At 35.9% G+C, this 20232-nt stretch overlaps 1 protein-coding gene across 3 annotated transcripts in view; it reads right to left on the reverse strand.

Moving 5' to 3' along the window:
- Positions 1-20232, reverse strand: part of LOC126975673 (apyrase-like) — a 34902-nt gene that overhangs the window by 12067 nt on the left and 2603 nt on the right. For all 3 annotated transcript variants that reach the window (XR_007731775.1, XM_050823668.1, XM_050823669.1), the window contains exons 2-7: positions 14388-14607; positions 9453-9650; positions 6848-6978; positions 4046-4166; positions 479-605; positions 13-170 (exon numbers count right to left, since the gene is read on the reverse strand). Coding sequence is in view for 2 of the 3 variants with exons in the window: in XM_050823668.1 (XP_050679625.1) it covers positions 13-170; positions 479-605; positions 4046-4166; positions 6848-6978; positions 9453-9650; positions 14388-14607 (955 nt within the window). In the remaining variant the exon portion in view is untranslated. The remainder of the gene's footprint in view (positions 1-12; positions 171-478; positions 606-4045; positions 4167-6847; positions 6979-9452; positions 9651-14387; positions 14608-20232) is intronic.

The raw sequence follows: 20232 nt of genomic DNA on the forward strand, positions 1-20232 counted from the left end.
ATTGATACTAACGTAGTGTCTGAGAACATCGGCCAAGAAATTCCCCATCAGACATTCTCCGTACAGACAGTCTTTGTGGTTCATTGGTGTCGTGATATACCCAATAGGTTTAGCTGCTGCAGCGTGGACCCTTCGAACAAATGGTGCCATCTTCTTCTTAACAGACAGATCTGCAATCATTTACTCGTAAGTAACTATAGTCTATAGACCTTATAAGGCACGAAATTTTGGACTAAATAAATGTCTAGCAAATAATTAATGTTATAATTCAATTATTTGATAACATGTATTTCTATCCACTTCAGGCAAATTGTCCTTAATTAAACATACATAAATATATATTTTAATTGTAGTTGACTCAGAAAGTAACATTAATATTTACATAAGTTTCTACTTACCGGTATTTGGTATTACAGTAGTCAGGGTAACTAAACCCTAGGCTATACGAGTCAGAAAATATCAGACAATAATAACTGACCTTCAGGAATGGACTGGTCCAACAGGATCTCGCCTCCCTGCCACAATTGAACATCTCCCTCATCGTCGAAGTACAGCGACAGGTTTCCAAGAACTTTAGTAAAGGCATCCGCTTGTACAACTATAACCTTAAAAAATTGTCGCTATAGTAAAGCTTCTTGTACATATGGGTGCAAATCGCCACCTACCGTCAATTGTTTGCAACTATTGATATTTATGTTTTTAGTTTATCGTTAAAATGAATATATTATTATAGATATATCTGAAATATATAAGATTTAAATACAAATAGCTATTTGTAAACATAAAACTGTATTAAGGTCTAACTAATTTAATAGACACTGTTTTGACTGTTTGAATTGTTTGAAGATGTTTGATGTTTCATTTATTGTTAAAATATTTAATTGAATGTGTAAATGTTCAAATTAATTTGTATTAGAATTAATATCGTTATTCTGTATCAAACTTTATTATTTTATGCAATAAGTCTTTCTTAACTGTATTTCGAAACCTGCTTGCAGCGCCATTTTCTTACTTCGTAATGTTTGTTCAAATTAAATGAACAAACTATTATATAAATCATGTGAAGTTATATAAATTCACTAAAACATTTATTGAGCTGTATTTAGGAATTACTTTACAATACCTAATTTCATTTGTGTTTTAAAAGAAGTTGTATCTACTCTGTTTCATCTATTGTACGGAAGCTATAAAAGCGGTTGTTTTATGTAAAGACTGTTCATATCTATACTACCAGTTGTACTTCAATAAACTGAGAAATTCTTAGTGTTGTAATTCTTCATGATGGACAATTCAAGGAAACCCTGGCTTAACGCCGACATACACGACGCCGGAGACGCACCGGCACCGAACTGGATGTCCGAGTATACAAATAAATATCACACACGCACCGCATTATCTACATAATATATGCAGCGCCGGGTGAACATGTGTGGCTTTATTCAATTAAATCAGTGTATTTCAAAATTAGAAAAAAAAATGGAATATACAATAGGTACTAATTATTTGTAAATGTTATCATAATAAGTATAATAAATATGAATATTAAAATTATTAGCAGTATTATTTTAAGTTTATTTGCAATGTTTCACTGAATTATATTTTTTGACGTCTAGTAAGTCATTAAAAAAACTTATTTTAAAATAAAACATGAATCTTAATACTGGGCATTAATGCGGTTCCGATGCGGCTCAAGGGAGCCTAAGGCCTAGATACCTATAGTTATTTACACCGTTATTTTAAAGTTACAAGAAATGTACAAAAGTTATCCAACAAATATTGCAAATCATTGATCAATTTCAATAATTGCCACTGTGTGCGCTCGTTAAAATCACAATCTTATAAATCGTAAGGTAAACTTAAACCTCGTGCCGGCCTATTCCTGCTCCGTGCAACTTACATTAATGAAACAGCACGTATTTGAACTTATAAAAATTGTTAGTGGGTATAATTTCCATCATTATTAAGCTTGCTCCTGTACTATAAAGATTCAATTCGGATTTCACCAACACTCACTAAACGCAGTTATTACCTAATCGCGTTTAAATGCTGACCGCCGAATTTTGGACGTTCAACATGTTTGATTGTGTTCAACAGCTGTCAATGTCGCGTTATCGTAATGGAAACATTGACATAACAAGGATTTTTCATAAGTGCTAATATGTAAATTGTGATATTTTAGTAAATAATTTAATTTTTTTGTGTTATTAAATAAAGATAAAAAAATATATATGGGGTCCCTTTATGTGGGTACTTTCAATCACTTAGTAGATGTTATTTTTGTTATTATTTTTAATTTATGTTCAATTATTAATTTATATAGCATATTATATGTTTTGTTTTTGTCTGTAACTAGAATAGTATTATCTCAGTAAGTGAATTTTGTCATTCTTTTTGAGATAAATAAAGTTTCTGAAACCTGTAACAATTATGATGCTGTTCATACTTATCGATAATAGTTTTGACAGGTGTTTGATATATTCTATTGTAAATGACATGTAAAAAGGTCTTATTAGTGAAATCGATTTGTGTTTAATCTAGATTAAGAATTTCATTTGAACTCGTTTACGTAAAACCGAGTTTTATCTAACTTTAACTTAATGAAATTATTATTTTATGACTGTATTTATGTATCGGGCATTGGAAAAAAAAATGTTTTTAAAAGCAATTTTACAATAAATTAACCTAAATACATATAAAATCATCCATGACTCGGATAGAAACATTAATATTCTTTATTTAAATGCTTGTAAACCTACCGGGATTCGAACCTAAGACCTCTAAACCTATAACGTTAGTTAGGTTCATTAACCCCTAAATAGATACGTTGATAAGCTTGCTCATAATGAAAGTTGAACACTTTAATTAAATGAGAACAGAAAGTGCATTGAGGTAACTTTGTGAAAACTGATTAAGCTACTTATTGTGCTTGTCAAGTTATGTGATGAAGTTTTAATTAATGAGGATCACATTCATAAAAACTAAACCAGTATTTAATTTATGTCCAGAGATTTTATAGGAGTTCGAATGAAATATGAAGTTTTCATTTTACTCCGTACATGGTACTAACAATAAATTAATTGGATTCATAGTTGCGTGGTGAATTTCGAGTTTCTTTCCACTTGTTCTCATTACTTTGATATTTATAGCAACTGTACCCAATTAGTAAATAATTTTTGCTACGATTTATTGAAAATATAACGTTTTTGTAACAATACCATGTGTATTAAAGTTAAGGAAAAAACGTGTACACCAGTTCGGCAATTGATAAAAGATAATCAAATCAACACATAATTATACATTTAAGCATTTGCATAATATACTACGCGCCTACGATACATGTTTTTTTTTAATGAAGCTGCAAAGCCAACCTTCTGGACTCAACACCGGATATACAACAGCTCAATAGTAGTAATTTTCATTTGAACCCTAAAACAAAATTAAATTTGTATGTAATTGAAAAGCGAAGAACAAGAGGTCGAGCGCCGAATTGACTTGAGTCGGAAATAGTCCAGAACTTTTTCTGGTCCTTGAAGGAAATCCTAAAAGGAGAATTTTCCTTACACCTAAAGAAAACCGTCTTAGATAGCTGTGTTCTACCTACTCTCACATACGGATGCCAAACGTGGAAAATTACAACTAGTGTCATGCCTTTCTGGAAAAAAAATGTCAATCGGTCAGTGGTGGGCAGCGCAGTGCCCTGATCCAACGTATTCGTGATCTTGACCAAATCGTTGGTCCATCTTGTGAGGGGCCTACCAATACTTCATCTCCCGGTACCTAGTCACCATTTGAGGGCTTTCCTGCCCCACTGGCCATCTGTCCGTCGAACTATATACCCTGCCCACTGCCTATTCAGTTTCGCAATCATTTGGGCTATAGTGACTTTGGTTCTCCTACAGATCTCCTCATTTCTGATTTCATCTCGAAGGGAATCTCTGAGCATAGCCCTCTCCATGGTCCTATGTGATACCATGAGCTTTCTCATATGGCCTCTGAGGTAATGACCATAATATTTTGTTTGAAATCGGTTAAAAATGTAACCTACCTCATGATTAGTGCTACTGGTGGCAACCCTGGTGAGGTAAGGGAAGGGTTCAGTCTTGTCCCTGTGTGAGTGTCCGCCGACAATGACGTCAATGTAGCGTCCGTATTCTCGTGCTATTTCACTTAAACCAATTCATTTTGAATTAAACAATTGATATTATTTTTTCATTGATCCCTCAAAAATTGCAAGAGTTCATAGTGTCATTGGGGAACTAATATAAAATATAATATATAAATAATATAAATACCAGGCTCCTTTGCACAGGACGCCAACTAGATTATGGGTAACACAACGGCGCCTATTTCTGCCGTGAAACAGTTGTGTTAGCATTAGCTAGTGAAATTACTGGGCAAATGAATCGAGACATCTTATGTCTCAAGGTGACGAGCGCAGTTGCAGTGACGCTCAGAATTCTTGGGTATTTCAAGAATCCTGAGTGGCACTGCATTGAAATGGGCAGGGCGTATCAATTACCATCAGCTGAACGTCCTGCTCGTCTCAACCCTTATTTTCATAAAAAAATCGTTAATCAATTCCTAATACGTAAGTATCAATCCCTACTATGTGGTTCCTATTACTGATTATACGAAAATTGAAAAATTCCTGAAAAATATCAATTACTGTTCTTATATACGTTCGTACTTCGTACAATTTACAATTTTATTAATAATTCGCTGGTAAACTATCGTCCTCACCCCAATCCGGGTCCCGTGCTACGCCCTACGCGCCCTTCCTGCTACGGGTAGGATTCCTTTATTAATATACTTTCATTTAAAAATGGCACACAGTACTTTTATGTTCTTGTAAATTATATTATATCCATAATTTTCAATTAATTTATAATATCTAAAAATTCTGTAATTTACTAATGTTTTACCGAAGTCTTTAATATTCTACATTGCCCCACCTTTTTTGGAATCATAAACTTAATCGAGGTTAATGCGTGATAATAAACGGTTTAAATTTATCAGAGTAATATTTTTTGCAATTTTGGAATTAATCTAATGAAGAATTAAAAATCACGCCGCCCATGGACATCCGGAATACCAGAGATCAAGAGACGCTTACTCCGTTTAAGAAAGTAGAAAAATGAGAGTGTGGCTGCTCACAAAAAGTTTCGAACCATTGAACAAGATAAAGAACTCATTATGTACTTTTATTGAAACAAATATTGTAATAAAAATTCTTTAGGCACGACTTGAGACTAGATTATTTTTCGGACGGAAATAACATCCTCTAGTTAGTTGACGAAGTTTCGCTGTTTACTAACAAACTATAAAATGCTGTGAATATATCTGATACATTATAATAGTTATTTATGCAACTGTTGTGTAATAAGGGTCGTGTCACTCATGTGATACTATTATCACAAAATAATAATAAAATAAGATAAAGCCACATTCGTGTTTTAATACCTAATTATCAACAGTTGCATACAAGACTTTATCTACACCCAGAATATGAATCATTTAAAAGATTCTGAAACAGTTAGCTTACCGCTAACATTAAAACAGTCAGTCCTAGTAGTAACATTATATCATCCATTACTGATTTTATACAAATAAACTAAGTGTTAATGAAATACTTAATTATCTATTTTAGTAGTAATTTACATTTTGTATTGTGCAATTATTAAAATTCACTTGAATATTATGTTCTTTTGCAGCGTTTAAAATATCCGGCGGTGTGCTGTCAAAACTTCAATCGCTAATTTTTTTCAAGAAAAATGGCGGGGTTTCGAATAACCTCCTTTTTTTTACGGCGCGCCAGGTTCTGGTAGTGTGGAACGCGAAAAAACGAAAATGTTTTTTTTTTTTAATTCATACAGATACCACGCATCGAGCAATAAGAATGTGGCTGCTTGTTGATACTCTTTGCACATAAAGGGATCGAAAAAAAAATCAAGGAGTGTTGTTATGAAATTCAGTACAACATTACAACACTCGTTTGGATGATTTAATGGTTATTACGACATTGGGTGTTTTAATGTTGGTAATAAGCTAACTGTATCAGAATCTTTAATAGAGGATTTAAAGCATGGGTGTAGATAAATACTTAAATACTTTTAAGCATATATTTATATAAGCTATATTGACATGAGCTGCAATAACCATCAATTGTTTACAATTGATAAACTAGTGGGTGAAAAGTATTTCAAAAGTGAATCTAGTAATACCGAACATTATTTAAATTGTAAAAAAAAAATATTTATCAAGTAATTAAAACTTTCCAGGAACACTTTACTCTTTCATCAATAAAACTAAAACTATTGTCATATTGTCAATATGAGTAATCTATAATGGCCTTAAGAATTATGTTTTATATTATTGTTTAATATCGTGTACTGTAACGCTGTTGATTACCAATAAGTAAATAAATAGAGTCAAGAACGTCATGATTTGAATTTACAAAACGCGATTATTTTTTACGTAGCAGAGAGTGTGTCTTGTTATTTTTCTATATCTATATATTATATAGATCGAAAATAATCTTTGTTTGAGGCTCATATACGCCTAAACCACCGATCGGTGGTAGTTTCATGTCGATACTAGTGTATTCAATTCATACCGCAACTTGTTATGTTATTATGAAGCTAGTTTTGGTACATTTAGTGATTTAGATTAGGTAGCACCCCAGGGTAACAGATTAGGTAAAATATTTTGTTAAAAACGCCTAATCAATAGGCGTCCTACCATGGTCACGTGAAATATGGAAGTAGATAAGTATTTTCTTAATAATTATAAATAATATCATTATGGAGTAGTATGTACAACTATTAAAAAACCATAATTGGTAACTCACACGTCCATAGAGTATCCACAATGAGAGAGAAGAATAATTATATCGATTCCCTGATCGTTCAAAAGTTTTGACTCGCGGTAAGCAGCCTCCCGAGGATCTTTAAATATTACTCTACCAGTTGGAGCCAGTACCTGGACAGAAATAGATAATAGATCAATACATTTGAATTTCTACTTCTTTTGGCACGTTGGAGAAAATTATCAAAGTGATTGTTTACGATGCTCGCGCACACAAAATTATCTTGACGTTAGTTGGTCAACAACACATTTGTATCATAATTCAGCTACCACAAAACTCGTTTGCAATAATCGAGCGATGAAAGTTGTAGCGTGACACTGTTGCCATCAATATTATTATGGGACTTAAAAATTTTTTAGAGTTAGAATTTAGACATGCTGTAACAATTTCTACTAAAAAATTGCAGTTCTACAGAAGGGAATTATGAGTCTATTTGGATACCTTGTGTTTAAAACCTTCTGACTTTTTTTTTGTATAGAAATCAGACATATGTTTTTGAACAAATAAGCTTATCTCATAAATGTACAGGCATGGCAGCGATAGAATTTTCAATTTTTTTTAAAGAGGTCGACAAGAATCTAGGGGGCCGGCTCCACAAACCGCCCTGATACACTTCCTCTGTCCAATAAATAAATGCGCTATGCTCACTGAGTTGCCCCATATTACCAATCCATATCGTAAAGCTAAAACCACGAATTCATGATATGCCATTAGCGCTGTTTTTTCAACTATTGTTTTTGATACGCGTCTGAGGACAAATAAATGTTGGTTAATTTTCTTGCTAATTTTGTCAACATGTGACTTGAAGGAAGAGTGGCTGTCTAATGTAATACTAAGAAAATTGACAAGTTGTGCTTCTTTAATATTCTCGCTATGATAATTAACATTAATATCTTTTCCTTTCCCATTCTTGCCATTCGATTGTGTCCTTTATTGTTTTATTAATTTCTATATCATATGTCAATTCATTGTCACATTAATTACAATAGAGATGTCATCAGCAAAAAGTGTACAGTTATAAGTAGTAATGCTAAGTAAGTCGTTTATGTAGAATATGAATAGATTGGACCCAGTACACTTCCTTTCGTTTTTAGTCTAAGTTCCGATCGATAAGGTATTTATTTATATATTAAAGCCTATTACAATATTAAAACTATTACTAATTTATTTCCAATTTTTTTTTTACATATCATCCCACTGCTGGGCAAACGCCTCTCCCTTCTTTTTCCATTGTTCCTTATTCTATGTTGTGCGTGACCACATCACTCCTTCGTAATTTACTAGGTCGTCTCTCCATCTAGTACCAGGTCTACCTCTTCTTCTTTTGGCGTCTATTGGGTACCAGTTTGTTGCTATATTGCTCCATCTTTCGTACTGGCCCTTGATATATGGCCTGCCCAATTCCATTTTGCAGTTTTTGCGATTCGTATTATGTCTTTAAGTTTACTTTTTTCTTTGCGTTACTTTTAGTCTCTTCGCTTGGTGTTTATTGAGCGCCCAGGTTTGGCAGCCATATGTTAGCGAGGGAGCGATACAGCTGTTAAATCTTTTTGATTTTAATCTGAAAGGAACGTCTTTGTTTTTTAGTATGTGTTTCAGTGCCCAAAATTATTCCATCCTAGTTGTATCCTCTTTTCTATCTCTATGTCTTGCCAACCCTTAAATGTTACTGTTTGACCGAGGTATGTGTATTTATTTACTTCTTCTTATGTATAATCATCTATCTTTAAATTCATATGTTCTTCCACGTTATTCATTACTTTGGTTTTTTCCATGTTCATTATGAGTCCAACTTTCTTGCTTTTTTCTTTTAGATCTTCTAACATTGTCTGTAAGTCTTTAGGTGTTTTTGAGAAAATAACTATGTCATCTAAATCTAATCTAAATCTTAGATTGGTAAGGTTTTACTTCATGTTTATTATTTAATTTTTAAGCCAGATATTGAGCGCATTTATCTAATAGTTTTTTTATGACAAACACTGTCAAAAGCTTTGCTCATATCAAAAAATACCGACGTTACAGGAATTTTTTTGTCCATGCATTCTGATATTTCCTTTATTAGCGAAAAACACGCTAAAGTTGTTGATTTTCCTGTTCATAAATCATTTTGTTCCTTCAAAATCATATTATGTTTTGATAGAAAAGATGTTAATCGCTTTTGCAGTATCTTTTCGATTTTTTTTGAAATAATAGGAATTTGTGTGATTGGTCGATAGTTGGTAATGTCCTTTTTGTCTCCTGCTTTGAATAGAGGTGTTACTATTGACATTTATAAATTTGATGGGAACTTACCTGCTTCAAAAGATAGATTTATTAAGTAGGCAAGGACTGGAGCTAGTTCCTTTGCACATTCCTTTATTACTTTTGTTGCTATTTCATCACAGCCCGTGGAATTTGAATTATTAGGTGACTTGATAAAGGTTATTATCTCCATTTCATCAGTTGGCATTAAATTTTGCAAACATAACTACAAAAGCAGTACCTGCATAACTTTTAGTTTTGTATTTAGCTACAGTCCTCTTATTTCTTTATAACTGCTAAGCAATAATGACTTATATTTAATATTGGTTTACTAAAAAATCATCACCTCCGTAACTGTAGTAGTAACTCCGACAATACCAATCTTGCGTCCATTCCTCTCCACAATCACATAGGGCTTGTACAAGCCTTGGAGAGAAGGTTCGTAAGTGCTGTCCAGGTTAGCTGCTACTGTTGGTGCTCTTAGTGATGCAAGGTAAGGCACCAAGCCTTGGACATCATCATCGAACTCGTGGTTACCAATCGCCTAAAATGGAAAATAATTGATGCAAAAATTTCTTGTAGAAAGAAATCCTAAAAGCTACTTTTTTTTTCTTCTTCGAGAAAAATGACGCAGGAGTAAATGTGGATCGCTTGGCAATGTCTCTTGCAACGCCCATCTTCCGTTCTTTGAATCCCTGAGTCACCTCTTACAACACCCACGGGAGGAGATGTGGTGGTGCCCTTCTGGTGCAACACCACACGCAAGTGTTGGTAGGCCCCCCACAAGATGGACTGCCGATCTGGTCAAGATCGCCGGAATATGTTGGATGAGGGCAGCGTAGGATCGATTGTCGTGGCGATCTTTGGGGGAGAACCTTTGTTCAGCAGTTTTTGTTGGACGTCTTCCAGCTCATGATGATGAGAACAAACTTCAAACACTGCGGTCCTTGAGCTATTTTTATTGGATGAAAAGATCCAGATGGTGAGAAAGATATTGATGTTTTTGCATGTGGTACGATAAAATAATCACATGGCACGAATCAGCTATGCAATTCTCTAACGTAACCATTCGTCGTTGTTCTCTAGAGCGAGTAAGGGTTTGACTAAACTTCTAATGGGTAAAAAAACGGTTTATTTTTCCAAGGCAATTAAATTAAAACTATTAAGTTAGTAAAATATATTCTTCACACAAAAATGGTTTAATAAATAACATACTCGCAGTTTTACTCATAGGAAAATTAATCTAAATAATCATTTTCTTTAATTATTTTTGATAAATGATGTAGAATGTCACCATTATATCTACACTAAGTTTAGTGAAGACTTTTTTGTAACATTTATGGTGTCGGTCTTTTTTAATAAAAAAATAAGATAATAGAAACAATAAAAAAAATATAAAGGTTTCCCGGAGGTTCTACATCTAACCTTTACGTCTAACTTACTTCTTGATGTATTTTTTTTACCCATCAACCTAACGGGGGTTCTTCTTGTTATGTTCTCGATATTGAAAAATAATTATTTTATTGTATTTTGTTTTGAGCCGATGGTCTTATTACCAATGCTCTAAATAAATATAACGGCGATTCTGCGCCCTTATCAGAATTATCCATTCTACGACGGTAATCGGGCGAGGTTATTTAAGAAATAAACGTCAATAGTTACGTATAATCAAATCATAATTGGTCTTCCATAATTCAAATCACTTTACAATCGTATTTCAAGCGGATTAAATCAGATAACAAAATATGGCTAGACGATCCGTCGTTAACGTACGGTCGGGCCGCTGCTCGTTCAAAAAGTGACCAGCAACATGGCCGCCCAACTAACCCACGGCGTTCCGGCAGAGCGACAGGTACCTCTCACTCCCGCACGTCAAACTGTTTTCCTTGAAAGATTAAGGCGCCATAGTTTCGCTGCCAGACGTCAGTGACAGGTACCTCTCGCTCTTGCCCATCAAGGTTTCTCTTTCTATCGAAGAACTAAGGCGCTACAGTTGCGCCGTCAAATAAAACTAAAACCAAAACATTTGTTGTTTAAAAATAAAAATAATCTTCTTTTGGCCCGCCCGTTCACTCTTTATTTTGTATTATGTTTTACATTACCAAATCTGTTTTATAATTAAAAGAAAAGAAAACCTGTGCTGTTGGTAAGATTTTTTTTTATTATTTTATTTATTATGTTTCATCGTTGCTTATTTGGTTGTATTTATGTCGTATTTATTTTAATAGAATAACAGAAATGCGATTTATTTAAGCAAAGATGTCGCTATCAATGATTCCTAGCATTTGCCCGGAATTGCCCGGCTAAAAAATTGTCAGATATGTTTAATAGGTACAAGTTTCTTGCCTCCGGTCACGTTTGTACTGCTTATGCTAGAAACCATATTAAAGCAGCTTGGAAAAAAGTTGCCACTATTTTCAATAGTGAGGGCAATAGCTGCATTAATAGTCTGAACACATGAACGGAATCGATACAGCATTGGTATTATTATTACCGTTATCCAGAGTATGACGGCGAATGATATAGTGCGAGGCACCCACCGGACCGTCCGATGGTCTATACGTACCAAATCCGATCACGTGTTTAGGTTATAAGACTTAGTAGCAATAGGCTAAAGTCAGTTTTATAAAGGACTTTATAAAGGTTATATTTTATACATGGTACCTAAGTATATAGTTATATCCTAGCACTTAATTTCAGAGGAGCGATAAAAAAATTCCCTCAAAAAAAAAGGTCATTCAGCAAAACATAGCAAGGCTTCGTACTGGTGGTGGTGCAGCTACTTAACTTAACTAACTTCCATAAAAGAGAAATCATCATCATCAGCCGGAAAACGTCCACTGCTGGACAAAGGCCTCCCCCGAAAATTTCCACGACGATCGGTCCTGCGCTGCCCTCATCCAACGTATTCCGGCGATCTTGACCAGATAGTCGGTCCATCTTGTGGGGGGCCTGCCAACACTGCGTCTTCCGGTACGTGGTTGCCATTCGAGGACTTTACTGCCCCAACGGCGATCTGTCCGTCGAACTATGTGCCCTGCTCACTGCCACTTTAGTTTCGCAATCGTTTAGACTATGTCGGTTACTTTGGTTCTCCTACGGATCTCCTCATTTCTGATTAGATCTCGCAGGAAACTCCGAGCATAGCCCTCTCCATTGCCCTCTGAGCGACCATGAGCTTTCTCATAAGGCCCATAGTTAGCGACCACGTCTGTGTACCGTAAGTCATCACTGGCAACACACACTGGTTGAAAACCTTCGTCTTTAAACACTGCGGTATTTGGGACGAGAAGATTTTACGGAGCTACCCGAACGCTGCCCATCTGAGTTGGATTCGACGAGTGACCTCCTTCTCGAAATTGGACCTGCCTAACTAGATTGTTTGTCCGAGGTAGATGTACTCGTCAACAATTTCGAGAGTACAGTTCCCAATTGTTATGGGAGGAGGTGCGACATGGACATTTGACATGATCTTCGTCTTGTCCATGTTCATTTTGAACCCTACTCCTTGGGAAGCTGTATTGAGGCCATCGAGCATATGGCTTAAGTCTTCCATGGTCTCTGCCATGATTACGATATCGTCTGCGAATCGAAGGCGAGTGATGTATTCGCCGTTGATGTTAATGCCCAGTCCGTTCCAGTCCAGAAGCTTAAAGACATCTTCCAACACAGCGGTGAACAGCTTGGGCGATATGACATCGCCTCGTCTGACTCCCCGCTGCAGTCGGATAGGCTTCGAGATCTGATCCTGGAGACGGACATGGTGGCGTTTCTATACAAACACTTCAACCCTTTGATATATCGGTAATCAATGTGGCACCTCTGGAGAGACTGAAGCACCGCCCTGGTCTCGTTCGAATCAAAGGCTTTCTCATAGTCCACGAATGCCAAGCATAGTGGCTGGTTATACTCCTCTGTCTTCTGTATAGCTTGCCGCAGCGTATGTATGTGGTCTATGGTGCTAAAGCCTTTCCGGAATCCGGCTTGTTTGGGAGGCTGGAAGTCGTCAAGCCTGCACACGAGACAATTCGTGATAACCCTAGAAAACAACTTATATACATTGCTCAGAAGTGATATGGGCCTATAGTTCTTCAAAAGCATTTTATCGCCCTTTTTGAAGAACAGCACCACTATACTTCTGTGCCATGCTTGCGGCGTTTTGCCCTCGAGGATGACGGAATTGAATATTTTCTGGAGGGTCTTAAGTACAGGGATACCACCAGCTCTCAGAAGCTCAATTGTAATTCCATCATCACCCGGCGCCTTGTTGTTTTTACCCTGTTTTAGGGCGATACTGATTTCGTACAGGCTGACGTCTGGAATATCTTCGGTATAGTGTCGGGTTAATTTGGCTCTTGGGTCTTTAGCCTTGTTGATAACAGGTGCCCGTGTGGTCGTGTATAACTGTCCATAGAACTTCTCGACCTCCCTCAAAAGTTCGGGTTTAGACGAAACGACCCTAAAGACCGAAAATAGAAATAGTTTGAAATTAATTCGGCATCCCGAGAAATTGTTCTTTCACGACGCTTTCATAAGCGTCTGATTTTATATACATTAAGCACAATTCACGAGCTATTTACCAACAAATATTCAACTAATATCTAACATTTCATCAGTTTGTTTATATTTTGAGTTAATTGCCTACAAAATAGTAGCTTTTGATTTTGACAAGACAAGTCGAGGTTATGGGCGAAGCGGTCGTCGAAGTCTAGGCGTTTTTTGCTTAGCGAATACCGATTGTGATAGAAGAATTGTCTAACTATTCAATATTGAGTAGTTCCATAAAAAACCGTACATTTTCGTTGCGCTTGTGCTGCGTCAGTGAAGTTAGTGAATACGAAATTGACACTCGCCGCTGCCTCAGCGTCGAGCTGGAGGTCGTGTTGCTTAGAGAATTGCACTGTAGTTCAAAGAGCTCTTCGTAACACTCCCCGAGATACGTGCGGTAGACGACACGATGAAACGACTTCTTTATGCAACTCCAAACGTGCCTTAAATTGTTCTTGCTCATATTGGAGTACATAGCATTAGAGAAATACTCCACAAGTTGCCAAACCTGTTCTTAATACAGCGTTAAAATGTTAGCAACCTTCAATGACCTTAAACTTTTAAAAGTCCACAGTTATTCACTTTACCTCCGTTATACCGCCTTCATGGAGAGCAATAAACCCATGATTATAGCACTTGCATCAGCGCCGAAATATCGTTGTTTCATAAAGAACCATATCGTACTATACCTATACCATTCCAGACCATAAAAAATTGTCATAGATTAACATACGTGAGCATCATGGTTTAAAAGGTTCAGGAAGTACTGAGTGACATTCCACTTGAGAGCAGTGTACCAGTATGTGCCTTGGAAGCTGTCTCCAGCCTCCAACAACAAGGAGTCAGGGTTCTCTCTCTGAAGAGCTTCGATCTCGTACACCATTCGCGGCAATCCACCGAAACATGAAGTACCATGCTTGCATATCAACTCATCGTCTGACGTTTCCTCGAATCTGTAAAATAAATCATCATATTTTACAATGCACAGATGATGATTGAAAGGTCAAAAATAGGTCAGGTGGGTAGAACCCTTCCAGTATCGGGAATGATAAGTCTGAAGTGGGAATAAACATATTATTTATCTATTGGTAATCAGAGTAATAGCACACCATTTTTTTTAATAACCAGACCTTGAGATTTATTTTTGATGAATTCTAATCACTACTATAATAATAATATCATTCCCGTCATGTACATTAGTAATTGCCAAAAAAAAACATAATGGTTTAAAAAAACATATTAGTTTGGGCGATAGTGCAGGAATCGCCTCTTTCGACTGTCTGCAGCCTGAGACATTTGTCCATCGGGTTCCATGTAGGTTGTTGGTGAGAGAGCGTATCCATGACCACATTTGGCTGAAGGGTAGCGGCAGGACTGGCCCTGGGCCAGCCACTTGCGTTTCCGACCCCCGCCTTGCAAGTTCATCCGCTGCATCGTTCCCCAACGAACCGCTGTGTACTTTGATCCACTGCAGAGTTACCCAGTTGTTAGAGGCAGCTCGTTCTAAGGATCGGTGACACTCGTATATCAGCGCTGAGTTATAGGTGTTGCTCCCCAGCGCAGTCAGTGCCATACTATCGGATAGAATACGGATATTATATCCGTGTATTTTCCTTCTTAGTATCGCGTCTGCAGCTTCCTTGATGGCTATGCATTCGCATTGGAATATGGAGCTGTGTATGCCTAAGGGTATAGAGGTGTGTATATTCAGTTCCTGTGAGAAGATGCCAGCTACAGTTCCGGCTGCCATTTTGGAGCCGTCTGTGTAAATTCTGAGTTCATTTACACCTGACTGGTCTGCTCCCACTTCGAACAGTTGAATACGGTAATTCTTTTGAAAGATGTGTGTTTTGGGTATTCTATCACAGGGTGCCTCATAGAGTGGGAAATCCTTCCTTACTCTCTTCCAGAGGTTTCCTGTGAGGCAGTCATCTTTCTTGCATACACCCATCAGCTTCAGGCGGAGAACCGACATTGTCGCCTCATGTTGGATATGTATGTCAAGCGGTGTGAGCCCTAGAATGGTTTCTAGGGCAGATGTTGGCGTAGTGTGCATGCAACCAGTTATGGCTGTGCAGGCCAGCCGTTGGAATCGCTGCAGCTTGGTTTGTACTGTTGTTAGCTCTGTCCTGGGCCACCAAGCTATTGCTCCGTAGGTGATAATTGGTCTAATAACTGCTGTATATAGCCATTTACATATCTTTGGAGCAAGACCCCAGGTTCTCCCTACGAGTCTTCTACACTGCCAAAATATTATACATGCTTTTTCCAGCTTGTGGTCTATGTGTTTATTCCAAAGCAGCTTACTGTCCAGTATGACCCCCAGGTATTTAACTTCTTTAGTAAGGCTTATCTCGGTATTGAACAACTTAGGTAATGTAAGATTGCCAAAATTGCGTTTGTTAGTGAAAAGTATTAGCTCAGTCTTTGATGGATTAGCGGTTAGCCGATGTTGTGTGCACCATTCTTCGATTATCTTAAAAGCAGATCTCATGAGATTACATAGGACATTCTCGAATGGACCTGTTATTAGAATGGCGAGATCGTCCGCATAGCCTACTGTGTATAGTTTTCGTCTTGTTCAAAGTCAAAGTTCTTTATTTGCCAGAAACATTTATTACATTAATTCACAGGTAAAGTTGTTTCAAATTTAAGAGTAGGCACATGTTTCGTCTTGACAATATTTTTGGTTTCAGTCACAGACTAGTAAATTTACTAGTCCGTGATTTCACTTCACAATATTATAAACCTAACACAATCAATAATTACTGCTACATTTAATTTGATCAACGTAAATCTTACTAAAAGACCCTACAATAAACAAGTACTAGTTATTTATGCAACTGTTTTGTAATAAGGGGTATTAAAAGACGAATGTGGGTTTATCACACGAGGCGAAACCGAGTATGATAATAGTATCTCATGAGTGTTTTAATTCCTAATTATCAACAGTTGCAGACAAGACTTTATCTACACCCAGAATATGAATCCTCTAAAATATTCTGAAACAATTAGCTTACTGCAAACATTAAAACAGCCAGCCCTAGTAGTAACCTAATATCATCCCTTACTGATTATATACAAATAAACTAAGAATTAATGAAGAATTAATGAAAGAATTATTAATTTTAGTAGTAATTTACATTTTTTATAGTGCAATTATTAAAATTCACTTGAATATTATGTTATTTTGCAGTGTTTAAAATATCCGGCGGTGTGCTGTCAAAACATGAATCGCTCATATTTCCAAGAAAAATGGCGGGGTTTCGAACAACCTACTTTATTTCAGGGCGCGCCATGTTCTGGTAGTGTGGAACGCGCGTAAACGAAAATGTTATTTTTTTGAAATTCATACAGATACCACGCATCGAGCAATAAGAATGTGGCTGTTTGTTGAAACTCTTTGTGCATGAAGGGATTGAAAAAAAATAGGTGTGTTGTTATGAAATTCATTACAACATTACAACACTCATTTGGGTGATGTAATGGTTATTAGAACATTGGGTGTTTTAATGTTGGCAATAACCTAACTGTTTCAGAATCTTTTAAAGAGGATTTAAAACATGGGTGAAGATAAAATAATAAATGAAAAACTTAGCGATAATGTAGTAAAAATAATCACAACATAATATAATATTATTGGTTCTGATTATATTTTTTAATAGTGTTAATAATTTAAATGTATTTAATACTGTCTCCTCTCTTATTTATCTTGGTAATTTATTAAATATTTTTCAGGTTTCAGGTTTCATTGGTACTCGAAGTACAAAGAACAGTCGCCCAGCCGAGTTTCTTAACAAATAAACTAGCCTCTTGTACATAAATATTCATAGCTGTCACAGTCTACCAGATGAATTATCTAAGAATTATTTGAAAAATTTAATAATAGAAATTCTTTAAATTGATGGCCGTCACTATTTAAGTGTCACTATTCATGAGCTGATGTCTTCATCACGATAAACGAGTCTTATGTTGTGTTAATTTATTGATCATTTGTGGTGAACATTAAAATAACACACATTTGGTTTTCAAATCTCAAATTTTATCTCAAAACCCGGCGCAATTAAATTTAAGCCTCTTAATTAAGTTGTTTGACCTGAACGGTTTCTTGTTTACCATTTAGAGACTCTACAGAATAATTAATTCCAAATTTAAATAAACTAACAGATTGTTGGATAGACGGGAATACTCAGCACAGGTAATCATTGTTTTCAAAGAATTAGATAACAGTGAAATAAAGGAACTAACTGGTTTTATAAAGACACACATCTAATATTCTTCTATAACTATCGGCACGGGGCATTTGAAACTCGACACCGCACGCACATGATATGTTTACTTTATTGCATTCTTTGTCATAGAAACTTTAATAATATGGTTAAAGTATGGAATTGCCGTTTTATTGTAATAGGTACTTCGAATTGACATAGAACCTTCATGGTTTGAGATTTTTGAGTGAAACATTGACAAATGGTTCCTATGTAGATCTTCTTTTAAAAATGTTTTATTATATTATTATAGACTTTCAGCTATTTTTTTATTCACTTTTGACAAGAAAGATGGATACTTCGAAAAGTCAAGTGATTTTTTTATACGAGTTCCGATGCGAACTAACGCGGCATTAACAGGCGCAATATCAATGTTGCCTTTGGAGAGGGGACTGCTAATGAACGCGCCGTGGGATTTTGGTTAAAAAACTTTCTTGGTAAGAACTTTGATTTGAAGAACGAACCACGTGGAAGACGCCGAAGAGACATGTGAATAACAATGAATTGAAAGAGATGGTGGAAGCCGATACGAGCCTAACTACCCAGGAATTAGTGGCATAGTTTAACGTTACCTTACCAACAATATTGAATCATTTGCCTCAAATCAATAAAATAAAAATTATGAAAAATGGGTGCCTCATGATTTGACTAATCTGCAAAAAGAAACTAGTGTTGATACAGAAATGAAGGAATATTGGATCGAATTGTGACATGCGATGAAAAGTGTATTCTTGATGATAACCGTAAGCGAAAATGCAATGGCTGACCCCAGGTCAAAGCCGCAACAGTGTCCTAAAGCAAAGCTTACCAATAAAAAGGTAATGGTAACTGTTTGGTAGTCTCAGCATGGTGTTATTCACTATAGCTTTTTCCGATCTGGTAAAGCAATAACGGCAGTTGTCTACTGTGTCAAACTCCGAACAATGATAGCAAAATTAGGAGTGAAACAGCCCCGACTTATCAATCGATCTTCACCAATATTGCTCCATGATAACACGAGAAACCATTTTAACCTTACAGGAACTCCAATGAGAAACCACTCTTATTCTTCTGCCGCGGGAGAAGAAAATAGAAACGGGAAGTAGTGGTTATAGTGATAGTACTCCCACGATATTTTTCAACGTATGCTGCACAACTCAATCTATTTGCCAATCCATCAAAGTCGGAGCCCTATAATTGTAATGTAGAATCAAGAGTATTGCCTGCATATTATACGAAATACCACAGAGTTTCAAAACACTCCATAGATTAGAGATTTAAAATTAGAAATGCAGTACATATTTCATATTAATTTTTATTTTTAACTACTTCTTCATACGTCACTCAATGATATTTTTCCCAATATGACTTAAAAATACTTCACAATCAATACTACTTCATATTTCTTCACTACAATAAGGCAAATCGTTAAGAGCACGTATTCTATTCGCGACGAAAACTTTATTTTCTTTTACCTTTTTCGGTTCCCGCTTGCTTATAAACACCGACAGCATGAGCGACTCATTCCATTAAATTTTTTGCTTTAAGTCAAAACAAACAAGCACTCTTAACCATGAACTATTTATTATATTAAGTGAAGTCCCAGCGTATCCCAACCATTCTCAATGATTTATAAGCAGTCTCTCTTATGCTATAATGGCATAGCTTCCTTATCGTTGTTGTATGATCATCATGATCAAAAGCCTAAAAAAATTGACAGAAGAGTCCAAGTACATTCTGTGAATACCTGGCGATAAAGGTATTCTCAAAAGAAATCCCAATACAGATAAAATTGCTTTGTTCTCCTAAAATACAAACCAGGGCTTATCACCAATATTATTACTAAAAGGAATTTAGAAAAATGAAATAAAGATTATCAACTATTATTAAATTCACAATGGTATAAAAGAGGCCATAACTCAAGTAAAACTAAATATTGGTTGTAAACTTAATATCTGATGCGTCAATTCACGTGCGACCTTGTAATTAATCAAATAAACTAATATAATATACCACTATATAATAATTCATATTATCATTACCAGAACCGGCAAACAGGTATAAAAACAGCAATGAATGTAGAGCGCGTGAGGTTTGAAAGGATAGAAGAAAGTCGTCTTCTGTTGTCTCTGCCTACCCCGACTAAATTTTACCGAACTAATCTTGAGACTTTACATAGCATAGTTTCAGGCATAAATTTATTCCGGTTCCCACCAACGCTAATCTGAGAGATGTTAGCAAGAGGCATATGCTGTCACCTGTATTGCAATGAATGCCGCTGATTTGTAGAATATCTATGAAATACAGAAGAAACAGTGAAGGAGATGGCAA

This window comes from Leptidea sinapis, chromosome 37 (genome assembly GCF_905404315.1).
Source record: "Leptidea sinapis chromosome 37, ilLepSina1.1, whole genome shotgun sequence".
Lineage (NCBI taxonomy): Eukaryota > Metazoa > Arthropoda > Insecta > Lepidoptera > Pieridae > Leptidea > Leptidea sinapis.